This window comes from Vipera ursinii (assembly GCF_947247035.1).
Source record: "Vipera ursinii genome assembly, chromosome: 11".
NCBI classification, from domain to species: Eukaryota; Metazoa; Chordata; class Lepidosauria; order Squamata; family Viperidae; genus Vipera; species Vipera ursinii.
Genome location: NC_139524.1, coordinates 8,029,859 through 8,052,741, shown reverse-complemented (window position 1 = coordinate 8,052,741; position 22,883 = coordinate 8,029,859). Strand labels below are relative to the sequence as shown.

The 22,883-nt window shown below is 42.8% G+C and overlaps 1 protein-coding gene across 1 annotated transcript in view; it reads right to left on the bottom strand.

Moving 5' to 3' along the window:
* Positions 1 to 287: 287 nt before the first annotated feature.
* The window catches only part of SLCO3A1 (solute carrier organic anion transporter family member 3A1), a 121,744-nt gene continuing 99,148 nt past the window's right edge, over positions 288 to 22,883 (bottom strand). The window contains exons 4-10 of the mRNA XM_083371409.1: positions 21,127 to 21,393; positions 11,986 to 12,150; positions 10,676 to 10,874; positions 9,526 to 9,661; positions 5,917 to 6,092; positions 2,907 to 2,971; positions 288 to 1,805 (exon numbers count right to left, since the gene is read on the bottom strand). Coding sequence (XP_083227535.1) covers positions 1,426 to 1,805; positions 2,907 to 2,971; positions 5,917 to 6,092; positions 9,526 to 9,661; positions 10,676 to 10,874; positions 11,986 to 12,150; positions 21,127 to 21,393 — 1,388 coding nt within the window. The 3' untranslated portion in view covers positions 288 to 1,425. The remainder of the gene's footprint in view (positions 1,806 to 2,906; positions 2,972 to 5,916; positions 6,093 to 9,525; positions 9,662 to 10,675; positions 10,875 to 11,985; positions 12,151 to 21,126; positions 21,394 to 22,883) is intronic.

Genomic DNA, 22,883 nt, shown 5'->3' with positions numbered 1-22,883 from the left:
TCTGATTCTTGTAAAGCAAACTTCTTCTTCTTCTTCTTCTTCTTTTAAAAAAGGCACATATATTTATCAGCTTTTTCATTTTTTTCCCTCAGGTCAAAAACATTTTAAAGCTTCCATTGGAGGGAGTCTATAAAGTTTCGCAACCATTTTTTTTAACTGGGGATGCTGATTCGCTGAGCAGCTCAGGGAATAAAGTGGGTAATTTACAAGTTCCCTTTCTCTCTGGGGTAGCAATATTCTGATTCAAATGGAAATGTACTGAAAAATGTTCCTTTTCCAGTGCCGACACAAAACCAGAAAAATGTACAGATCTTTAAAAGGCAGCGATGGCTCAACCAGACCTCCTCTGCCCATTTTCGATGGCAACGTCGGCCATGATGACCTTCGCACCATTTCAACCCTGCTAAAAGTGGGAAAAGTTAAAGAATGTTGGGTGAGATCGTCCCATGCTCTGCCCCTCACAACTGCACACATGCACACAAACACACACGCAATGCCCCGTCCCAACTCCCATACCAAAATGGAACTAGACCCCCCCCCCCAAATAGTTAAGAAAAGCAATGCTGGTGTCTTAAGAACTGTAATGTTGTGGTTGCATCAGTGTTGGGTACAAGTCACAATGGGCATCCAAACGGTGACGTGCGCAAATGATGGAGCTATCTAAATCTTACTCAGCATCTAACTCTTATTTGGGATCTAGCTCTTAATTCAGCACGCGATGTCAACTTGATGCCACCGTGGCTTCTAACCAGACCCCTCTAATGGTTTGCCCATTTCAACAGTTGTTGAGGTTGGCCTTTTGGGACTGGCAGCTGGAGACAATAAAGGTGAAGCAGTTCTGGCAGGGCTTCCTCTGATAGGAGAGAGAAAGAAATGGAGAGCTCGAAAAGGTCTGCATAGCACCTTGTGGTCGCCTTTTAAGCTTGTATTGCAAAGGTTACTCCAATGGTGCTTAAGTCTCAAATAGCACTTTTTTTGGAAACAGCTGTGGTTTGCTTCTGCTCTTTCCTCCCTCGATGGGAATTGTTCTTCATTGGTTTGCCTTTCCACCCAAGGACAGACATCTGCTCTGCTCTCCAATGAAAGACCAAGTCTCCAAACACTGGCAGCTTTGCCCATCTGTCATGTCTCCAGCCATGGCATTTGATCCAATGATGATCCACTTGGCGTTACCATTTCTCACTCCCGATTGGTCTTTATTCTTTCTCTCTCTCGTCTTGGTTCATCTGCTTTGGAGAAAAGGAGAAACATCCTCTTCCTCCGGAGAAGCTCCTGGAACGTAATGATAGATTTTGAAAGAGCTGTGGACTGGGTTTTGCTTAGAACTTTCCAAAAAAAACGTGTCGGTATGTTATATATTACACATTTCATAAATATCTTCCTTCCAAAAGGACCTTTGGGTTAGCCAGTCCAGCTTTCTAATCACTATAAAACAGATTCCATGTTTTCACACCACTCATGGTCTTCAAGGTTGTAGATAAATTTTGTCCTGTGAGAGGGATTCTGGCCAAGGGGGTCTCGTCCTGGGTTGTCCAGGGTCAAAGTGGAGGCAAAGAACTCAGTAGTGCTGAGTCCGCCTTCGTGGTTCTTGATGTATTTCTTATAGTTTTTCCTCAGGCACTGCCAGGTAGTGGTGTACAGGAGGAATGCAAGTGACTTCAGAGTAATAGCAATGCTCACATAGAGGTGCCTATACACAACATTGTCATATAGGGCGCATGCTCCTTGTTCACCACAGAAGGTGCTCCAGAAAAGGCAGGTGGAATCAATTCCTGCTCCAAAGATCAAGGGAGGTGGGATAAAGCCTGTGAAGGTAGAAGGAGATATTTTTATATCAGCAGTATTCTCTGAAACATCTATACTCTCTATAAAGGTAAAGTAAAGGTAAAGGTTGCGTGCTAGTCGTTTCCGACTCTAGGGGCCGGTGCTGATCTCCGTTTCAAAGCCGAAGAGCCAGCGCTTGTCTGAGGACGTCTCCGTGGTCATGTGGCCGGCATGACTAGACGCCAAAGGCGCACGGAACGCTGTTACCTTCCCACCAGAGTGGTCCCTATTTTTCTACTTGCATTTTTTTTACGTGCTTTCGAACTGCTAGGTTGGCAGAAGCTGGGACGAGTAACAGGCGCTCACTCTGTTACGCGGCACTCGAGATTCGACCCGCCAAACTGCCGACCTTCTGATCGACAAGCTCAGCGTCCTAACCCACTGAGGCACCGCGTCCCATACTCTCTATACTCATCTGGATCCACCAGAGGAGCATCTGGTGGATCCGAGATGTCTTGCAGTCCACCGTCCCAGAAGCCAAAGAGATGGATGGCTTCTGGAAGTCAATGCAGAAACATTTCACTCTTAATTCTCCAGCAAGTGATTTTTAAGAGGCAGGTCACCCTTGAAAAATAAGAGCACTGACGCTGTTCTGGAAATATTGACATTATACCACTGTTGAAATCAAGTTCCTATGGATCTGACAAGGGAAAGACATAAGATAGTTACAGACCTAGTATTTGAATGTGTATAATATGAAATTTGGCTAGTGGGTAAGTTTGGTTAGTTCTCTATAGTGTAATGTGTTGTGAGAATACAATATGTTGACTAGTTTAGAGTTCAGTCAATGCAAATCCAGAAAATTCAGAATAGGTTCAGAAAATTCAGATGTGTGAGCTGACATCCTATTCATACAGTATTGATTTCTACAGAAGGTGCACCAAGGGGAAGACCCAACCACTGCAAAAATGACCCACTTGTGACATAACACAAAACATTTGGAGGACACTCGCTGGAAGAAGGCTGCTTTAGTCTCCAGCTGGACCAAATCTGGGTTCATCACCCAGATCCATCTCTCATCAGGAGTCCCTGCCTCTCTGGAGGAGCAGAGGGAAGCAAAAGGAGGCATGAATTTCACTCACCTAACAATCGGAGGAGAAGGAAGAGAACTCCTAAAGCGTATGATTTGAGCTCCGGGCTCACAGTTCTGTATGGAAGAGATATTCAAGGAAATATCATTAAGATTATAGCTTAGTTTAGCTGTAGATAGATACCATAGATAGATAGATAGATAGATAGATAGATAGATAGATAGATAGATAGATAGATAGATAGATAGATAGATAGATAGATAGAGATAGATAGATAGATAGATAGATAGATAGATAGATAGATAGATAGATAGATAGATAAGATAGACAGACAGACAGACAGACAGACAGACAGATAGTAGATACAGATAGTAGATAGATAGACAGACAGGCATTAGATAGACAGATACAGTAAGAGATAGATAGATAGATAGATAGATAGATAGATAGATAGATAGATAGATAGATAGATAGATAGATAGACAGACAGACAGACATTAGATACAGATAGTAGATAGATAGACAGATAGACAGACAGACATTAAATAGACAGATACTGTAGATAGATATAGACAGATAGACAGATAGTAGATAGACAGATAGTAGATAGACAGACAAACAGACATTAGACAGATACTGTAGATAGATATAGACAGACAGATATTAGATAGACAGATAGTAGATAGATAGACAGACAGACACAGACAGATATTAGATAGACAAATACTGTAGATAGATACCATACATAGATTAGATAGCAGGCAAGCAGACAGATAGACAAATTTCAATCAGATTCCTATCATTTTTTAGTTCCTGGCTTCGAAAGCAGAGGAAAATGTTCTGCAGCAGAAAATGAAGCTGGCTTTGGACCAAAGGGTCTGTGTAATTGTGTGTGTGTGTGTGTGTGTGTGTGTGTGTGTGTGCGTGCATGCGTGCGTGCGTGCGTGTGTGTGCGTGCGTGCGTGCGTGTGTGTGTGTGTGCGTGTGTGTGTGTGTGTTTGTGTGTGTGAGAGAGAGAGAGAGAGAGAGAGAGAGAGAGACTCAGGTAGAGGGATTTTAGGTCCTTAGGAGTTGTGAAGGAATGTGGACCCAAAACTGGGAATGGGGAAGCGATGAGGCAACCACAAAAGGGTAACTTTCAGAAAACATTTCTCAGTCTTGAGAAAGAAGAAACCCCAAGACAGAAGTTCCAAGTTTTGTCTTTCAAGATTTTGTTCTTCTAACTTCTAGCCTTAAAAAAGCCTCCTCGGAGTCCCTGCTGCGCTTGTTTTTTGACCTCGCCTGCCTCCAAGGGCTGAGGGTTGCCTTGCTCTTGAACGAGGAAGTTAATTTTTGAAGCAAGCGGCTGCAGCCCAGAAGATAAAAAAGCAGAATCAAGCACCGAAGCTCTGCTGTGAAGTGGCCAGGCAGCATCTTCAGAGGACACACTAATTAGCTTCTCCTGGGTCTCTTTCATCTATTGGAAACCCCACCTTACAAAGGCACTGAGCCTGATCCGAGGCAAGAAAAAGGCGGTGTACCAGGCTGGGATTAAACAGAAAATGGCATTATCAATTAGCCTGCAAGGGAGATTCAAACTGGTAGGGCAGATGAAAAATCATCCAGAAAACGAAAGGGTGTGTGCCCTATTAAAACTTGCTCCCCTTGGGGAACAAAAAATAAATAAAAAATCAGCCTATTTCAGAAGGAAAGTGGTTTGGTGGTTTGAGAGTTTAAGCCTCTTAGAATAATAGAATAACAGAGTTGGATGGGACCTTGGAGGTCTTCTAGTCCAACCCCCTGCTCAGGCAGGAAACCCTATACCATTTCAGACAACTGGTTGTCTAGTCTCTTCTTAAAAACCTCCCGTGATGGAGCATCCACAGCTTCTGGAGACGAGCCATTTCACTGATCAATCATTCACTCTCTGCAAATACCTCCATATTTCCAGACTGGATCTCCCTCTGACTTCATCTCCCAGAATGCCCCCTGCCAGCATGTTTTAAGATGGGTGGATCATAGAATCATAGAGTTGAAAGGAACCTTGAAGGTCTTCTAGTCCTACTCCTTGCTCAAGGAGGAAGACCCTATACCATTTCAGACAAGCGGCTGTCCAGTCTCTTCCTGAAAGCCTCCAGTGATGGAGTATCCACAACTTCTGGAGTCAAGCCGTTTCGCTGATTAATAGTTCTAACTGCCCTTTTACTTTTTAAATTCTCTCAAGCAGCCACATAACTGCGCACAAACGCACTCACACAAAACAGACAGGGGAAAAAATAGGCTTACCAAAATCTAGGGATTGCTGGTAATGTTCTGGCCTCTAACAGGTATCCCTTGGGACCACACATGTCCCCTGAGTTATTATTTACCCCTGATTTTTTTTTGGGGGGGGAGTTTGGGGGAACCCAGGAAGGGCGTAGAGCTGTGAGCTCTGGTGCTGCATACATTTGATGCTTTTTCAAAGGATAATCTTAGTGCCTCAGTAAGTTGATCAAGATTACTGTGCATCAAAGCTGGCTGGAACAATTGACCAGTGGAACGACTTGCCTCCAGAAGTTGTGGGTGCTCCATCACTGGAGGTTTGAAGAAGAGATTGGACAACCGTTTGTCTGAAATGGTATAGGGTCTCCTGCTTGAACAGGGGGCTAGTCTAGACCAGGGGTAGGCAACCGTGGCTCTTTTATGACTCGTGGACCTTAATTCCCAGAATTCCTGAGCCAGCATGGCTCAGCTTGGAAACCTCTCCCTTTCCCCTCAGCGTGGCTGGCTCAGGAATTCTGGGAGTTGAAGTCCACGAGTCATCAAAGAGCCAAGGTTGCCTAACCCTGGTCTAGAGCCAAGGTTGCCTACCCCTGGTCTAAAAAAAAACCAACCCTTCCAGCAATATTCTGAATGAACATCCAACAACTGAAAGAAGCTGGGCTTGACAAGGTAGCATGGAGAGTAGTTGGCTATAAAGTCACCAAGAATCAGACACAACTGAGCGGTTGAAACCCCTCCTCCTCCTCCTTCTCCTCCTCCTCCTCCTCCTCCTCCTCCTATTCAGGGCTCCCTGTTTCTGCCCTGCCATTGCAAGCCTCACCTGATGAGGATGATGACGGAGGGAGTTTGGGCCATGGCTCCAATCATGCTGCAGACGCACATCACACAGAGGAATGTCAGGAAGGCTTCTTGGCATCCGGGGCTCGGGCACTTCCCAGGAAGGACTGTGGTATTCCCGCCCGGGGCCAAGGTGAGGCAGCTGCAACCAGTGAGATTCTAGGACAGAAGGCAAGAGATGTTTGAGGCAGCAGATCCTGTTGCGTATCATCTCACAGATGAACTTGACCCTCCAGGAGGGACACCGGTTGGCTAGATCCTAGACCATACTTGGTGGCTAGATCCTAGACCATACTTGGACAGCCACTGCTCTAAGACAAAGATCGATGATGTTACCTAGTTTGGGTCATGCAAGAAAACAACTAAGCTCAGAGAGCACCAAGGACCTCATAGTCCTCCTCTTCTCTCACACCCGACTCCCTACTAGCACTGATGATGTTACCTAGTTTGGTTAATGAAATGTCTGCAAGAAAACAAGCAAGCTCAGAAAATACCAAGTAATCCCTCTAGATAAAGCTTCTTGCATTTCGTCTCCTAAAATTCCTGGAAGAACTAAGGAACCTCTTGAGATTGACACAGTGGGAGGCAGCATAGAATGTCCTCCTTTGTCTAGAGGCTCTGTTCTGGCTTCTCAGATTTCCGCAGGCATTCTCCAGACATTATACAAGCACCCAGTTATGCAACAACTATTATTGTAGCTTCAGAAATGGCAGCATTAAGTTGACCTTGGCCGATTTCGGAAGAGAAATAGATAGTTCTGCAGAATCACAGCATAACAATGAATGAATCCCACTGACATATGTGGGCATAACTCTACCAATGTGGTGTTGCTCTTTTCATGCAAACAAAGATCTTGGCAAGAGGCAAAAATATCTCTCTCTGTTGCTCCTTCGCCAATGGAGACAGCAAAACAGTTCGAAAAGATTTGACCTTTTATCGGAACCACATCATTGTACTTTTCCTTTGATTCTTTCAAGGCTTTCAAGTAAGCAGGACTTTGAGAAAATTACCATAAATTCAGATCCCTTGGCAAGGAAGAGATAAAAGGAAGATTCTGGGTTTCCCCGGGGGAAAAATATTTCTAAATGGAAGCATTCAATTACATTCCAATTCCACTCCACCTTTTTCTCAAGCCCAGCTTGCTGATAAGTCTAAAATATAGTAGAAAGGTAAAGGAAAAAGATAAAGGAGAAAGGTAAAGGACAAGACAAGAAGTGACAGATGGAAACTAATCGAGGAGAGAAGCAACCTAGAACTAAGGAGGAGTTTCCAGACAGTTAAAACAATTAATCAATGGAACAACCTGCCTCCAGAAGTTGTGGGTGCTCCATCAGCAGTGGTTTTAAAGAAGAGATTGGACAACCATTTGTCTGGAACGGTAGAGGATCTTCTGCTTGAACAGGAGGCTGGACTAGATGACCTGTAAGGTGCCTTCCAACTCTGTTATTCTGTATTCTAGATTCTGAATCTGGGTTTTCAAAATAACAGAATAGCAGAGTTATTCTAGTTATTCTAGAAGAACTTGTAGGGCTTCTAGTCCAACCCTCCACTGAAGCAGGAAACCCTATATACCATTTCCGACAAATGATTGTCCAATCTCTTCTTAAAAGCCTTCAGTGTTGGAGTACCCCAAACTACTAGGGACAAGCTGTTCCACTGATGAAATTATCAGGAAATGTCTCCTTAGTTCTAGGTTGGGTCTCTCCTTGATTAGTTTGCATCCATCACATTCTCATTTCAGTACTTGGCTTACTTGGGATAAAGAGGCAAGCAATAATAATAATAATAATAATAATAATAATAATAATAATAATAATAATAATAATAATAATAATAATAATAATAATAATAATAATAATAATATCATCTTTTTTAAAAAAATTCCATTTATATCCCGCCCTTCTCCGAAGACTCAGAGCGGCTTACAAGCTTAGCAGTAGCCTTCATTCTATGTATATGCCTGCTTATTAGGGCTTTCACACACACACCCAAGCGGCATTATTACAAAGTCAGCTTATTGCCCCCAACAATCTGGGTCCTCATTTTACCTACCTCGGAAGGATGGAAGGCTGAGTCAACCTTGAGCCTGGTGGGACTCGAACCTGCACTAATTGCAGGCAGCTGGTGTTACTTAAGGAGGCATTAGCCCACTGCTCCACCAAGGCTCTTCTTGTGGAAAGCTAGGATTGTACGGTAAATCGTATCCCCTAATTTCCTGTATCATTCAAAGAGTATACTATTTTCCAGAACTGGAGTTCCAACACATCTGTAGGCCACCGTAAAAAACAATTTAGCTTATGCACTAAATAAAGCAGAAGGAGAAAGATTGAGTGAGGACGAAGATGGACCCCAATATGATTAAAGTAGTGAAGGGTGGACGATGACTTGGGTGGACCTCCAATAGAACTTGGATTTGTGTTGCCCTGGAGTACAGCCAGAGGCTCAACTTCTTTTTTGTCTTAAGTACAGATTTGTCACCTCTACTGGGATTCAAGCCTGATCTGTTTTTCTTCCCCCTCATATGCACACACAATGAGGGAGAGGGATGTCCAATGGCCGCAACTGAGCTAAAAAAAAAAAGCCCTCCAGACCTGCTCACTAGGTCACAAAGGATGTTTCAGGTCATATGTCATGGAAACTCCTGAACATTTCCATTTGCAAGGTTCAAATTCAAAATCTCAAGGTTGCAATCTGTTTTTCTCCCAAAAATGATACTCTGGGGGCTTTGGACAGACAGCTGGGCCAAACCAAAAAGCTGATAAGGCAATTGGGTGGAATAATCCTCCCCTCCTCCTCCTCCTCCCATTTTGCAATCAAAGTGACTATTCCCCAAAGATGCTGAGAACGATTCTTATTCTTCCTGTAGGTGCTCATTTGAACTAGCTGGCCTTGGACGGTTAGACATTCAGTAATTGAAAATCCACAGAAACACACACTCTTAGCGTGCGCTTCATTAGACAGCTGCAATTGCTTTTCGCAGGACAGCTTCATGACAGGTAGGCAGCTAGTTGTGCAATCTGGTGGGATACAGACCCCCATGAAATGGCTGCCAGCATGACTACAGACTACTTAAGGCCTGCTGGAGTGGGAGGCAGGCAGGGAAAATAGGGTTATTTGATGCCATTCCCTTTCTTGCTCACGATGGAATTCAGACAGTGCTTCTCTTCTGCTGATTCTCAGGATCCTAGGCTTTCCCGGTTGAGTGAAGGAGCAACTGACCTGTCTTTATTTCTTTTCGGAAAGGTTTGGAAATAAGACAGACTCTATTTCTTTCCAATTTGGGAGAGTTAGTTCACATCTAGTCAGAACAAAACAGCTTGATATCAGATAGGTCAATCACTGAAGCAGCCCAGGTCTTCTACTGCAAAAGGAGGCGATCCAGTCCATAAAATAGCTTGGGTAGGAGCAATAATTTGAGTTTTTTAATTTCACATTTAATACACAGCACCCGCCAGTATATTTTTTGTAACATCTCCTTCGCTTTTTGGTTAAAAACAACAACAACAATTGAATTATCAAAGCTTCTTAGATTCTGTTTTGCCTTCCCAGGAAAAGCCTGACTCTGTTCACCCCCATTGAAATAAGGGATTACCATGTTGGTGCAGCCAGCGAAACAGGCAGATAAGTATGTGATGCCGTCGGTCCCACAGACTGGAGTGAAGGAATCCATTTGACATTTACAGTTGCTATTGCAGGCAGAATAAGGGGCCAAGCTGGAGATGGTTGACCTATAAAAAAGGAAGGAAGGATGGGTGGGTGAATTTGTAAGGGCAAGGGATCAATCAGAAGATAGTAAAACTTTTTAAATTGTAGATTCATCTAGGAATCAAAAGAAAAAGAAAGAAGGAAGGAAGGAAGGAAGGAAGGAAGGAAGGAAGGAAGGAAGGAAGGAAGGAAGGAAGGAAAAAAGAAAGAAAGAAAGAAAGAAAGAAAGAAAGAAAGAAAGAAAGAAAGAAAGAAAGAAAGAGGAAGGAAGGAAGGAAGGAAGGAAGGAAGGAAGGAAGGAAGGAAGGAAGGAAGGAAAGAGAGAGAAAGAAAGAAAGAAAGAAAGAAAGAAAGAAAGAAAGAAAGAAAGAAAGAAAGAGGAAGGAAGGAAGGAAGGAAGGAGAGAGAGAGAAAGAAAGAAAGAAAGAAGAAAGAAAGAAAGAAAGAAAGAAGAAAGAAAGAAAGAAAGAAAGAAAGAAAGAAAGAAAGAAAGAAAGAAAGAAAGAAAGAAAGAAAGAAAGAAAGAAAGAATTGTGAAGTTCTGGAATGTCGGAGGATGACTTTGAGCCTGTCACTATCTGTCAATCCAGGCTATTCCACAGGGGAGTTCTAATGCTGGGTACAGCCCTTTGATATTGTAAAAGAACAGACAAGCCATGAATCCATCAACTTGTTAAAGAACAACTTGAACTGGCTCCAAGTTTGGAATAAGCCACCTTTAAAAAAACCCCATCTTTTCATGACTATTCCTATTCCCCTTTTCCCTCCGCTTCTCGTAGATGCCTTCACAGCTTCCTCTGCCAAATCTAGTTAGGCCTGCTAAATCCAGCAACCATCCACCAAAAGAGGCTGGATAGTCACCTTATCGAGGATGGCTTGTTTTCTGTAGGGGGTTGGATTTCGTGACCTCTTAAGTCTCTTACAACTTTAGGATGCTATTCTATGGTCTTCTGTAAGGTAGGGATGCAAGCCTGCAGTACCACTTTATTTTTTAAAAAATCCCATTGTGAGCAACACCTTTTTCCCCCCTCACTTACTTGTTTCCATAGGGAACAGTAATGCCAGCCACAGGTCCCGTGTCGCAGCCCAGGAAAAGGAAAGAAACATAGCAAGCCGTGGACACCAGGCTGACCAACATCGCCATCTGAATGGCACCCAGGGCAGAAAGGCTGAGCTTCTTCACTAACAGGCCTCCCAGGAAGATGCCCAGGCATGCACAGGGAATTGCTGTCATGCCTGTAAAGGAAACAGAAAGTCGCTGGATTTTGAGTTTGTAGCCCGATCCCAACTCAAGGCACTACTTTGGTTCTTGGTGTCAAGAGTGAAAATCTGGCAGTTTAACACGTCTCTCTGTTTTCATCTTGCCCTTAGAATCAGGGTGGGAGTGGAGGGGGGGGGAAGAGAGAGAAACAAAACCTCTCCAGTTCTACAGAAGCTTGTGGAAATTCGGCAGTATGGGAAACTTTCAAGGACATTCCAGCAGGTGTGAAGAAGATAGCAGATGGATCCCATAACAAAGAGAACATGTTTACATGAGCTACGTGGACCTCTTGGGGGGTGGGTGGGTGTGCGGTTGTCTGTGAAAGTCATTGTCATATTGTCTCCAGAAGTTGTGAATGCTCCAACACTGGAAGTTTTAAAGAAGAGATTGGACAACCATTTGTCTGAAATGGTATAGGGCAGGGGTAGGCAACCTTGGCTCTTTTATGACTTGTGGACTTCAGCTGCTCAGGAATTATGGGAGTTGAAGTTCACGAGTCATAAAAGAGCCAAGGTTGCCTGAGCAGGGGGTTGGACTAGAAGACCTGCAAAGTTCCTTCCAACTATTCTATTCTATTCTATTCTATTCTATTCTATTCTATTCTATTCTATTCTATTCTATTCTATTCTATTCTATTCTATTCTATTCTATTCTATTCTATTCTATTCTATTCCAATATCTATTCTATTCTATTCCAATATCTATTCTATTCTATTTATTCCGTTCCATTCCGTTCCGTTCCATTCCATTCCATTCCATTCCATTCCATTCCATTCCATTCCATTCCATTCCATTCTATTCTATTCTATTCTATTCTATTCTATTCTATTCTATTCTATTCTATTCTATTCTATTCTATTCTATTTTATTCTATTCTATATTGACTGAAGCCTTGGGATTTTAGAGTTACTTTTACCTTGCCTTTACTAGGCCATGTTTTCAATAAGCAGTAGGCTTTTCAGAAATGAAAATAATCCTGGATTATTGTTATTATTATTATTATTTTGGATGCTTGAGCTGGAAGTTGACACTTAGGTACTACCCTTCACTAGAAGAGAAAGAGTTGATCCCCTTCTGGCTACTTACCTAGTAACTGGTTGGCCGACGACGTTGTGAGATTGAACTGCTGTTCTAGGTACTTGCCAAGAAAGGCTGCAAAACCTGCCACCACCGCAATCTCCATGCAAGCCGCAAGAACAATACAGGTGAACACCGGGTTGGACAGCAAGTGCTTCGTTACTTTGGGGATCACTGGAGGGAGGTAGAGAGAAGAAAGGAGGGACAATTTCACCATAAAGTTTCTATCCACCGTGCCCTGATTCCATTTCCTTAACGGTGCATCTCTGGGGTTTTCTCCAGACCACCTTTCAACACATCCCATGTGGACAGGGAGAAAATTCCATGGGATGACTCCAGCTGTGGGGGCAAAAAATCAGATAAACCAGGGCTGTCACACTTGCAACGTCACGTAACCTACCACGACTTTTTTTCCCATCGACGGCAAAGGGGTGGGCGCGGTTTCAGCATGACGCATCTCAGTTTGACACCCCTGAGATAAACCATAGCCGGTTCAGCTAAAAGGATCTACCAGATGAAGTTTTGACCAATGATTTTAAGCCATGGGTTTCTGCTTGTCTATTCCCAATCCACTGAAGGTCATCAGGATAATATCCAAGGTAGAAACAGAATCAAAAGAAAGAAACTTAAGTGAAGGAAGTTTCTACCGAACGTTATAATTAAAAACAAAGCATTCACAGCTAGAATTGCTCATTCTGTTGCTTTCCTCAACTGGATCAGAAGGTTTAGTGAAATCATACAAGCCCACTAGCCAATCACAATTAAAACAACAGCCCAATCAAGGAGTCCATTCCCAACAACAGTGACAGGGCAAGCCAGTAGTATATAAAAGTTTTAAGGTAGAGAATAGCAAAGTTTTACAGTTTGGCAGGAAAAACCAAAGGTACAAATACAGACTGGGCGAGGACCTGGCTCAAAAACAGTAACTGTGAGAGGGACCTTGGAGTCCTAGTGGGCGATCACTTGGCCACGAGCCAGCCGTGTGCAGCAGCAATCAAAAAAGCTAATGTAATCCTGGGTAGTATAAACAGAGGCATAGAATCAAGATCACACGACGTATTAGTACCGCTTTATAAAACCGTAGTGAGACCACACTTGGAATACTGCAGCCAATTTTGGTCACCATATCACAAAAAAGACATTGAAACCTTGGAAGAAATTCAGAGAAGATCATCTAAAACGATCAGAGGCCTGGAGGCTAAAACATACGAAGAAGGGCTGCAGGACTTGTGTTTGGCTAGTCTAAAGCAAAGAAGAAATAGGGCTGATATGATAGCAGTATTCCAGTATTTGAGGGGCTGCCACAAAGAGGGGGTCAAACCATTCTCCAAAGCACCAGAGGGAAGGACAAGAAACAATGGTTGGAAACTGACCAAAGAGAGAAGCAACCTGGAATTAAGGAGAAACTTCCTGACGGTGAGGACAATGAACCGGTGGAACAGCTTTGCCTCCAGAGGTTGTGGGTGCTTGTCAGTTGTCTGAGATGGTATAGGTTCTCCTGCTTAAGCGGGGAGGCTGGACTAGAAGACCTCCATGGTCCCTTCCAGCTCTATTCTATTCTAATTCTAAAATGAGAGCAAATCTTGCTCCTTTATTAGCACAGATGATGTTACCTAGTTTGAGTAAATGAAACCTCTGCAAGAAAACAAACAGGTTCAGATGACACCAAGGGTTCCACAACTAAAACTGCCAAATGGCAGCTTGGATGTGGCATCTCCATCCGTGTTCTCCTAAATTTATTATTGGAGCATTTATTGATTTCTATACTTTGGTTATTGGTTGGAATATTCCTCTCTTTCTAGCAGTTGAAGGACAATAAGAGAGTATGAAATAACTTAACTAACTTAGATCAATTTAGCAACAGCAGTAGAAAAAAAAAAACAAAAATCAACACACTATTTCTCATTCGAGAGTATAACAGGGAATTTTCCTTTGAAATATAAAGGACATTTAAGAAGTAGAACAACTTCTGGAGAGGTTTTCAAGGACGGAATGTGATGTTTTTTGCACTCCTCAGTTGTTGTTTTTTAAAACTTTTAAACAAGAAATCAAAACTAATACCAACTAATACAAAGTAAAATAAAATAAAAGAAAGAGATCAAAGAAAAAAGAAAAAAAAAGTAGAAAAGAATGAAAAAAGGTATAAACAAGTGGCTTCTGATCTTCACGGCAGTTATAAGTATAAATACATTTTAACCTCTTTCTCTCTAAAGTTACTCCATATTTTTCTTTTTTTTCTATCAGCTATTCTATTTAATGTAGGGACGCGGTGGCTCAGTGGGTTAGGACGCTGAGCTTGTCGATCAGAAGGTCGGCAGTTTGGCGGGTCGAATCCCGAGTGCCGCGTAGCAGAGCGAGCGCCTGTTACTTGTCCCAGCTTCTGCCAACCTAGCAGTTCGAAAGCACGTAAAAATGCAAGTAGAAAAATAGGGACCACTACGGTGGGAAGGTAACAGCGTTCCATGCGCCTTTGGCGTCTAGTCATGCCGGCCACATGACCACGGAGACGTCCTCGGACAAGTGCTGGCTCTTCGGCTTTGAAACGGAGATGAGCACCGGCCCCTAGAGTCGGAAACGACTAGCACGCATGTGTGGGGAACCTTTACCTTTTTACCTTATCCTATTTAATCATCAAATCTTTTTTCCCCCATTTTTACATAAATGGCCAAAAGAGCCTTTTAAACACCAATAAATTAGTCTCTCCCCCCCAAAAAGAAGTAAATTCATCCATTTCAGCAAAATCTGAGCTTCACCAGCCCTCCGTAGTGGATTCCCTTTCTGTGCATACAGTCATCAGTTTTGGGATGGCTACATTCTTGACAGCCATAAATCACCGTTTACAAACCTCAGTAGCCGAGTTGCCTGATTTAACGCTGGGCAGAAAAAAATGATCTTGTACCTTTTTTTCTTGCTAATTCTTATTCCTTAGAGAAAGGGGAAATGTTTCTTGAAATTTCTTTCCAAGGAGAAGAGAAAATTGGGCAAATTCTCCTGGGCAGAAGACAGTGTCCTTCCATTTGTCAATTACTCTAGAAAGAGTACAGAGAAGAGCAACAAAGATGATCAGGGGACTGGAGGCTAAAACATATAGGGAACGGTTGCTGGAATTGGGTATGTGTAGTTTAATGAAGAGAAGGATGAGGGGGAGACATGATAGCAGTGTTCCAATATCTCAGGGGCTGCCACAAAGAAGAAGGAGTCAAGCTATTCTCCAAAGCACCTGAAAGCAGGACAAGAAGCAATGGATGGAAACTAATCAAGGAGAGAAGCAACCTAGAACTAAGGAGAAACTTCCCGACAGTTAGAACAACTAACCAGTGGAACAACCTGCCTCCAGAAGCGGTGAATGCTCCTGAAAAAGCACCTTTTGGACAACCATGACCTGGACGACTGAGAATCTCCATAGACAGGTAGTAGTGTGTATGTGTATGTGCCTGTATCCTCTCCTTCCTGGCAAAGTCCTCTTTCCATCCATCCACAGACAGGTCTTTGCTGTCCATCTTTCCATCCCTGGAGCCTTTTTGATATTTGTGCTATTGTCGCCAGCGTGGGAGTTCCACCTTGGAAAAAATTGTTGGAGAAGTCTCTCCTTCTCTTAGAGAAATATGTTTTTTTCTGCCTACAGTTTGAAAAAAAAAAGTCATGTCAAGAGCTCAGTTAGTCCCAGCTCTGGAAAAAGAATATCCCTCTTCTTGTTGTACATTAAGTTTTTCTTTGCGATTTTGTCCTTTGTTGCTTTTGTTGTGTTTGGACCATATTAACGGAAAGCTACAAGAGGTATCTATTTATTTATTTTATTTATTTTAATCCCATTTATATCCCGCCCTTCTCCGAAGACTCAGGGCGGCTTACAAGCTTAGCAGTAGCCTTCATTCTATGTATATGCCTGCTTATTAGGGCTTTCGCCCCCCCCCCCAAGCGGCATTATTACAAAGTCAGCTTAATTGCCCCCAACAATCTGGGTCCTCATTTTACCTACCTGGGAAGGATGGAAGGCTGAGTCAACCTTGAGCCTGGTGGGATGCGAACCTGCACTAATTGCAGGCAGCTGGTGTTACTTAAGGAGGCATCAGCCCACTGCTCCACCAAGGCTCTATCTATGATCTGTGTATATATTCCGCTGCCAATCTAACTCACCTGGACTATTAAGAGATACACAGGACCATCTAGTGATTGCTGAATGCATTGCATGGGGGCTTAGTTTGATTCTGATTACTGGGTTAATAGCACAAAACTATGGAAAAACTAAGCTCCAGCCTGGTCTCTAGGTATGCTCCAGATCTTGTGTTAGAATTGGTCCTGCTCAGCAGTGGGATTCAGCCAGTTCGTACCAGTTCAGCAAAACCAGTAGCTATTTTTTTTTGTTGCCCAGGCCCAGAATGGACTTCCAGAAGTGGCATCCATGCAGAGAACCGGTTGTTCACATATCTGAATCCCACCACTGGTCCTATACCAATTGCAGATAATCCACTGGTCAACTAGGTATCCCTTGGTAGTAGCTGAATGGAATCAACCATCTGCTGCCTGATACAGACATCTAAGAAGGTGCACGTTGCTTTCACACGTCTTCATGTGTTACAAAATGCCAGTGAAGTTTTATTTTGTACCCCTTTTTTTTGTATATTTATCTCTCGCTTTTTTTCTTGCAATGTGATGTGAATGTGCCAGATGATAAATAATAGTGAAGTTACAATTCTGCCAGCTTGAAGTTCTGGTTTGCCATAACTACATCCCACGTGCTTGTTTGTGTGCATCTGAAATCTTTATTATTATTATTATTATTATTATTATTATTATTATTAATCATCGCACAGTCAGCCAGATGTTCAGACTGGGTTTGGCAATTTTGTCTACCTAATGAGTCCTTACGAAGGATCTGGGATAGGCAGATCTGGATGTTTTGACTATCCCAGGTCCTTGGTAAGGACTGATAGGAAGAAAAAAAATGCCTATTATTATTATTATTATTATTATTATTATTATTATTATTATTATTATTATTATTATTATTATTATTATTATTTCATTAAACATGAACATAGTCAACTGAACATTCAAACTGACTGGCACTGATGTTTGACACGGGTTGCTGACAGCATCCTAGGTATCAATCAGGTACCTCCTTAAAATGTAAGATGTTCCGAGTAGCACATTTTTTTTGTAGCTTTGCTGGAGTTATTGCAAGAAGCTGCAGTTTCTTGGTGTATTTTGCAAAGTTTTTGGACATAGTTCCCAGTGCTCTGATGACAGTGGGTATCACTGTTGCACGTTTCATCCATAATCGCACAGTTTCGATGGCCAAGTCGCGATATTTCATAATTTTTTCAAGTTCTTTTTCTTTGACTCTGGCATCTCCTGGTACAGCGATATGAATCAGCTGTACGCTTTGGTTCTTTACAACTGCAATTATTGTTGTTGTTGTTGATATTGATGTGCTGGCAGAGTGCTTAGAATGCAGTATTGCAGTCAAATTCTGCCTACAGCCTGTAGTCCGATCCTTATGTGGTTCAAGGTTGACTCAGCCTTCCATCTTCCGAGGTCGGTAAAATGAGGACCCAGATTGTTGGGGGCGATATGCTGACTCTGTAAACTGCTTAGAGGGGGCCATAAAGCACTGTGAAGTGGTATTTAGCTCTAAGTGCTATTTGCTATTGTTGTTGTTGTTGATTTCACTCTAAGATTGTCCTCAGATTATCTGTTTGGCTACAAAACTCCACAAAGCTTCCTCTTGGCTTTGAGGAAGTGAATGCAAAAGCTGAGAATATGAGGAGCTTTTACTCCTCAATTAACGAATCAGCCAGAGCAACTTCTATTTGGGGAGGGATTTTAATTACTCTGGAGATTACTCAGCTTGAGGCAGATGGGATGCTAATGTGAGCAAGAAAAGTCTCACATTCTTTAATGTGTGGCAACCAACCCCTGTGCAAATTCCAAGTGAAAATCATTTAGGCTGAAATTATGTTGGTTGAAGTGCTGCTTGAGTCTTCAATGGGGGTCCTTTGCCTCCTGCAAATTTCTCATTCCACTCCACACCTCCACCTTGCCTAACGTGGTTTAGCACTTCTCTTTTCTTTTCTTTTTTTTGCTCCAGGTGCTCCAGCTAGCAGAGTGAGAAAGCAGAGCTGAACAAGTTGCCGCTTAAGGAGAATGCCAGATATGCCATCATATGAAGTAACCTCCGTTTGATTATGCCATCTGCTTTTACTTGTCAAAGGAATCTTTTTTTTTCCCCTAGCAGATTTAAAATCTGCTCTCAGGAGTTTTCCAGGTGCAGAAATATCCTATGGAAAGATGCCTTTGTTCCCAGCACCATTTAGGATAGCAGAACAATAGAGTTAGAAGGGACACCCCCCACCCACCCACCCACCCACCCACCCCGCTCAGTCAGGAGACTCTATACCAGTCTGGACAAGTGGCTGTACAATCTCTTCTTGAAAACCTCCAATGATGGAGGACTCACAACCTGCGGCCGGCATCAACTTCCCTCTGCCCAATACGCTCCCACAGAGAGGGTCTCCTCAGGGTGCCTCCGGTCAAAGAATGCCGACTGGTGGCCCCCAGGGGGAGGGCCTTCTCTGTGGGCGTGCCGGATTTCTGGAACCATCTTCCGGTTGAGCTCCGGATGGCGCCCGACCTTCGCTCCTTCCGGCTCGATCTAAAGACGTATCTTTTTGAACAAGCTGGCCTGGCCTGATGGGAGGGGGTTGGGTTTTTATTACTTTTAAATGCGTTTTAATCTATTTAAGAGTTCTGGGCACTTGTTTAATCATTTTTTTTTAATTTTTGTATTCTGTTTTTAACATGTATTGCCCTGTTCACCGCCCTGAGTCCTTCGGGAGAAGGGCGGTATACAAATAAAATTAATTAATTAATTAATTAATTCTGGAGGCAAGCAGTTCCACTGGTAAATATTATTTTTTTAAAATTCCCATTTATATCCCGCCCTTCTCCGAAGAGACTCAGGGCGGCTTACAAGCTTAGCAGTAGCCTTCATTCTATGTATATGCCTGCTTATTAGGGCTTTTGCCCCCCCCCCCCAAGCGGCATTATTACAAAGTCAGCTTATTGCCCCCAACAATCTGGGTCCTCATTTTACCTACCTGGGAAGGATGGAAGGCTGAGTCAACCTTGAGCCTGGTGGGACTCGAACCTGCACTAATTGCAGGCAGCTGGTGTTACTTAAGGAGGCATTAGCCCACTGCTCCACCAAGGCTGTATAGTTCTGTATAGTTCTCCTTGTTAGGAATTTTCTCCTTAGTTCTAGGTTTCTTCTACCCTTGATTAGTTTCCATCCGTTGCTCCTTGGCCTGCCTTAGGAGTCAAAACTTCCCTTTGAAAACACTGAGAAAAATGAGATTGTCTTTCAACTGTAAGTGCTTCTTCCAGAGGATCCATATTGCCTACTTCAAGCCCACTGAACTACAGAATTTTTCTCTTCTTGGCGAGGCCTAGCAGCTCTGAAGGCTGTAGGCGAGGCCTAGTCGCTGTGTAACTTTCCCGCTGAGTCTTAAAGAAATGCTTCATGGAGGCACAATGAGGAAATAAAACTGTGGCGAGATGAGGGACGGGGATGCTGCAACGTAAGTGTGAAAAACAATCAGAAGTCTCTTTTTTCAGCACCGCTGTAACTCCGAACGGTCACTAAATGAGCTGTCCTCTATCAAGGACTACTTTGCAGTTCTGTGGCTCAGATGAAAAGTCATCTCTGTGCTTGGTTCAAGAAAGAAGTCGCCTGTCTCCACAGCAACCACGCTTTTGCTCACAGTGACCTTTAAAGTGGGATGGTAATGCACACCCATCACTGGATGAGAGCAAGACACAACGGACTATTTGATCCTAGAAGCAAACGATTACAAGGGATCAAAGGTTTCCATGAGAACAAATGGAAAAACCGCTTGCTGTGTCAATCCAAGGTTGTCCAAGAAGGTGAACCAGATCCAAGCGTTAATTCAGTTGTCCTTTCAGCGTTCAGGACTAACACCCAAGGCTTTAATTTTTATTTTTTCCCCCAACCAAATGGTTGGTAGAATAACTATTTAAGGGAAAGAAGTTATTCTACCAACCGTTTGATTGAAAAAATAAATAAATAAAGCCTTGGCTGTTAGTCCTGAGGGAAAGAAGTGAGGGGATATTATATTATTAATTAGATGTTTGAATATGGTTAAGAATAGATTGCTAGAAGTATTATTATAACTAGATAAATAAGCTAATCAGAATCTCATATCTTGGCATGAAAAGGAAAGTAAGAAAATGCTAAGACGTTTGAATAAGGGAAGCTTTTGATTACCCAAATATGACTTGCTTTAAAATTATAAATGATTGAGATATTTTGAACTTGGATGGGAAATAGGAAAAGCGAAAATAGGGTACCGACTGAATAAATGGATATTGAGTGCAAATGCAGTTAAGATACGTTTTGGTTAGAAAAGATATTTTGAACTGACGTTACTGATACTATTAGAAAACTGTAACAAAGATACAGATATTCAACTGTATATTTATTAATAACAATTGTATTTGCTTAGTCTGGGAAAACGTCTACTACCGGAAGAAGAGAGGATGTATTGGATGGTGCAATATTGGATTTAGTTTGAAGTAGCTTATATTTATTTATTTATTTTATTTATTTGATTTGATTTGTATACCGCCCTTCTCCCGAAGGACTCAGGGCGGTGAACAGGGACATAAATACCAAAATACCCCAAATACAGAAATTAAAAACAAATTAAACCCTAGTGCCGAAATGCAGAAAATAAATTACATTAAAACAATAATTAAAACAAAACCCATCAGACCAGGCCGGCTTCTTCAAACAAATAGGTTTTTAGGTCGCGTCGGACCTAAAAACCAGTACCTTGAATCTCACCCGGAAGGCAACCGGAAGCCAATGCAGCTCACGGAGCAGAGGTGTAATATGGGAGTATATGTACCACCTGAATTACTAATGGACCCAGTCAACGTGTTGTCTATTAAGTACTTGATTGCAAAAATAGAAAATTAATAAAATATTTATTTAAAAAAAGCGGGGGGGGGGGAAGAAGTTAAGCTGTGCAAGGCAATCTAAGGTCTGCCTCGGGTAGTGAATCTAGCTAGTCATTAACCTGTTGGCTCCCGCAGGAAGCCACCTGGGCTATGAAGGAAGTGCGTCACCTCTCAGCTGCTGGAAGCAAGATGGGTCATCGCTGGCTTCCATGGAGTGCGGTGGGAGAATCCCATTGCTTGGTTTTGGCCTTTCATAGTCCCCTTCTGGCAACATGGCTTCCTCTACCTCTGCTATGTGCTCCGGCTGGCAGGTCAGGGATTGTGGGAATCCGAACATCGGGAGAGACGAGAAGAAAAGTAAGGCACCACAAAGCAAGAAGCCGGCCCACCATGCGCCAATCCACCGAGGGTCATCAGGGGTGATATCCAGCTTGCCTGCAAAGAACAAAAGAGATGGGATCTTTACTGGGGTAGACAAGGACGTCAGCACCTAAGACAGGGGTAGGTAGCCTTGGCTTTTTTATGACTCGTGGACTTCAACTCCCAGAATTCCTCAGCCAGCCATGCTGAGGGGAAAGGGAGAGGTTTCCATGCTGAACCATGGTGGCTCAGGAATTCTGGGAGTTGAAGTCCAAAGGTCATGAAGGGGCCATAGTTCCCTCATGTTGGCTCAGGAATTCTGGGAGTTGAAGTCCATAGGTCATGAAGGGGCCATAGTTCCCTCATGTTGGCTCAGGAATTCTGGGAGTTGAAGTCCATGAGTCATAAAAGAGCCAAGGTTGCCTACCCTTGACCTAAGAGGAGAGCGCCAATGGGATAACAGGACTCAGGGGATGAATGAACAGAACTCAGGACTCAGCCATTCAATATAACCAGTTAGGATCAGGGATCCATCCCTCTGATCAGTGTAGGGACCTACAATAAAGTCTCCCCGATGGTGATCCAGACTCTGTTTGGGTGTAACGGATGTTCACCAGATGATTGGGGCTTTTCACTTTTAGGAAGAGGATTGCTCTGCTCTTAAAGTTTATTTTTCCTCTCTTGGAGTCTATTTTTCCTCTCTGAAATGGTATAGGGTTTCCTGCCTGAGCAGGGGGTTGGACTAGATGACCTCCAAGGTCCCTTCCAACTTTACATTATTATTATTATTATTATTATTATTATTATTATTATTATTATTATTATTCTCTACTCTACTCTACTCTACTCTACTCTACTCTACTCTACTCTACTCTACTCTACTCTACTCTACTCTACTCTACTTCCATTCCATTCCATTCTGAAGCTTTGAGGAATAGAGGCTTTTTTCTCAGCTATCTGCAACAATGGTGACTTTGCTGGAAAGCCGAGTGATCACCGTTGCTTTTCCCAGTCTCTAAATTTATATATGACTTAAAATTATCCATGATTGTCTCTATCACTTTCCCAGCTACGCCTGGCAGGTATTCCAACAGCTTCCTGGCCCAGCCAACATTCTTCTGCTACCCCTTCAGTGCCTTCACCTCCTGTTTCTGGTTGGCTGCATAATGAAGGGAAATTTGGGAGCCCACATTCCCAGGAGCTTTGATGTCCCCATCCCAGCTACACAAAGGTCCGTAATCTTTACAACAGGTAGGCTTTTGTCTACTCTTTCACACGCTTTGTTGTTGCTATCCTGCCTTGTGTTTTCAGTCACCTCTGCACAATCATTGGGTGTAAAAGTATTATTCCACCATTGGGTGATTCATTTCTTCCACTGTATGTAGTTTTCTTTTGCACCAGTGCACAAATGATAAAACCTGTGCTAGGCCCCAGCACGGAATTGATTTCTTTTTTTAAAAAAAAATTGCTGCAATTTATGCTACCATGTTTTAAAACAACGAGGCTATTTGGCACTGCATTGCTGCTATATGTTTTGTTTTAAGAGGCATTTTAAAAACAACAGC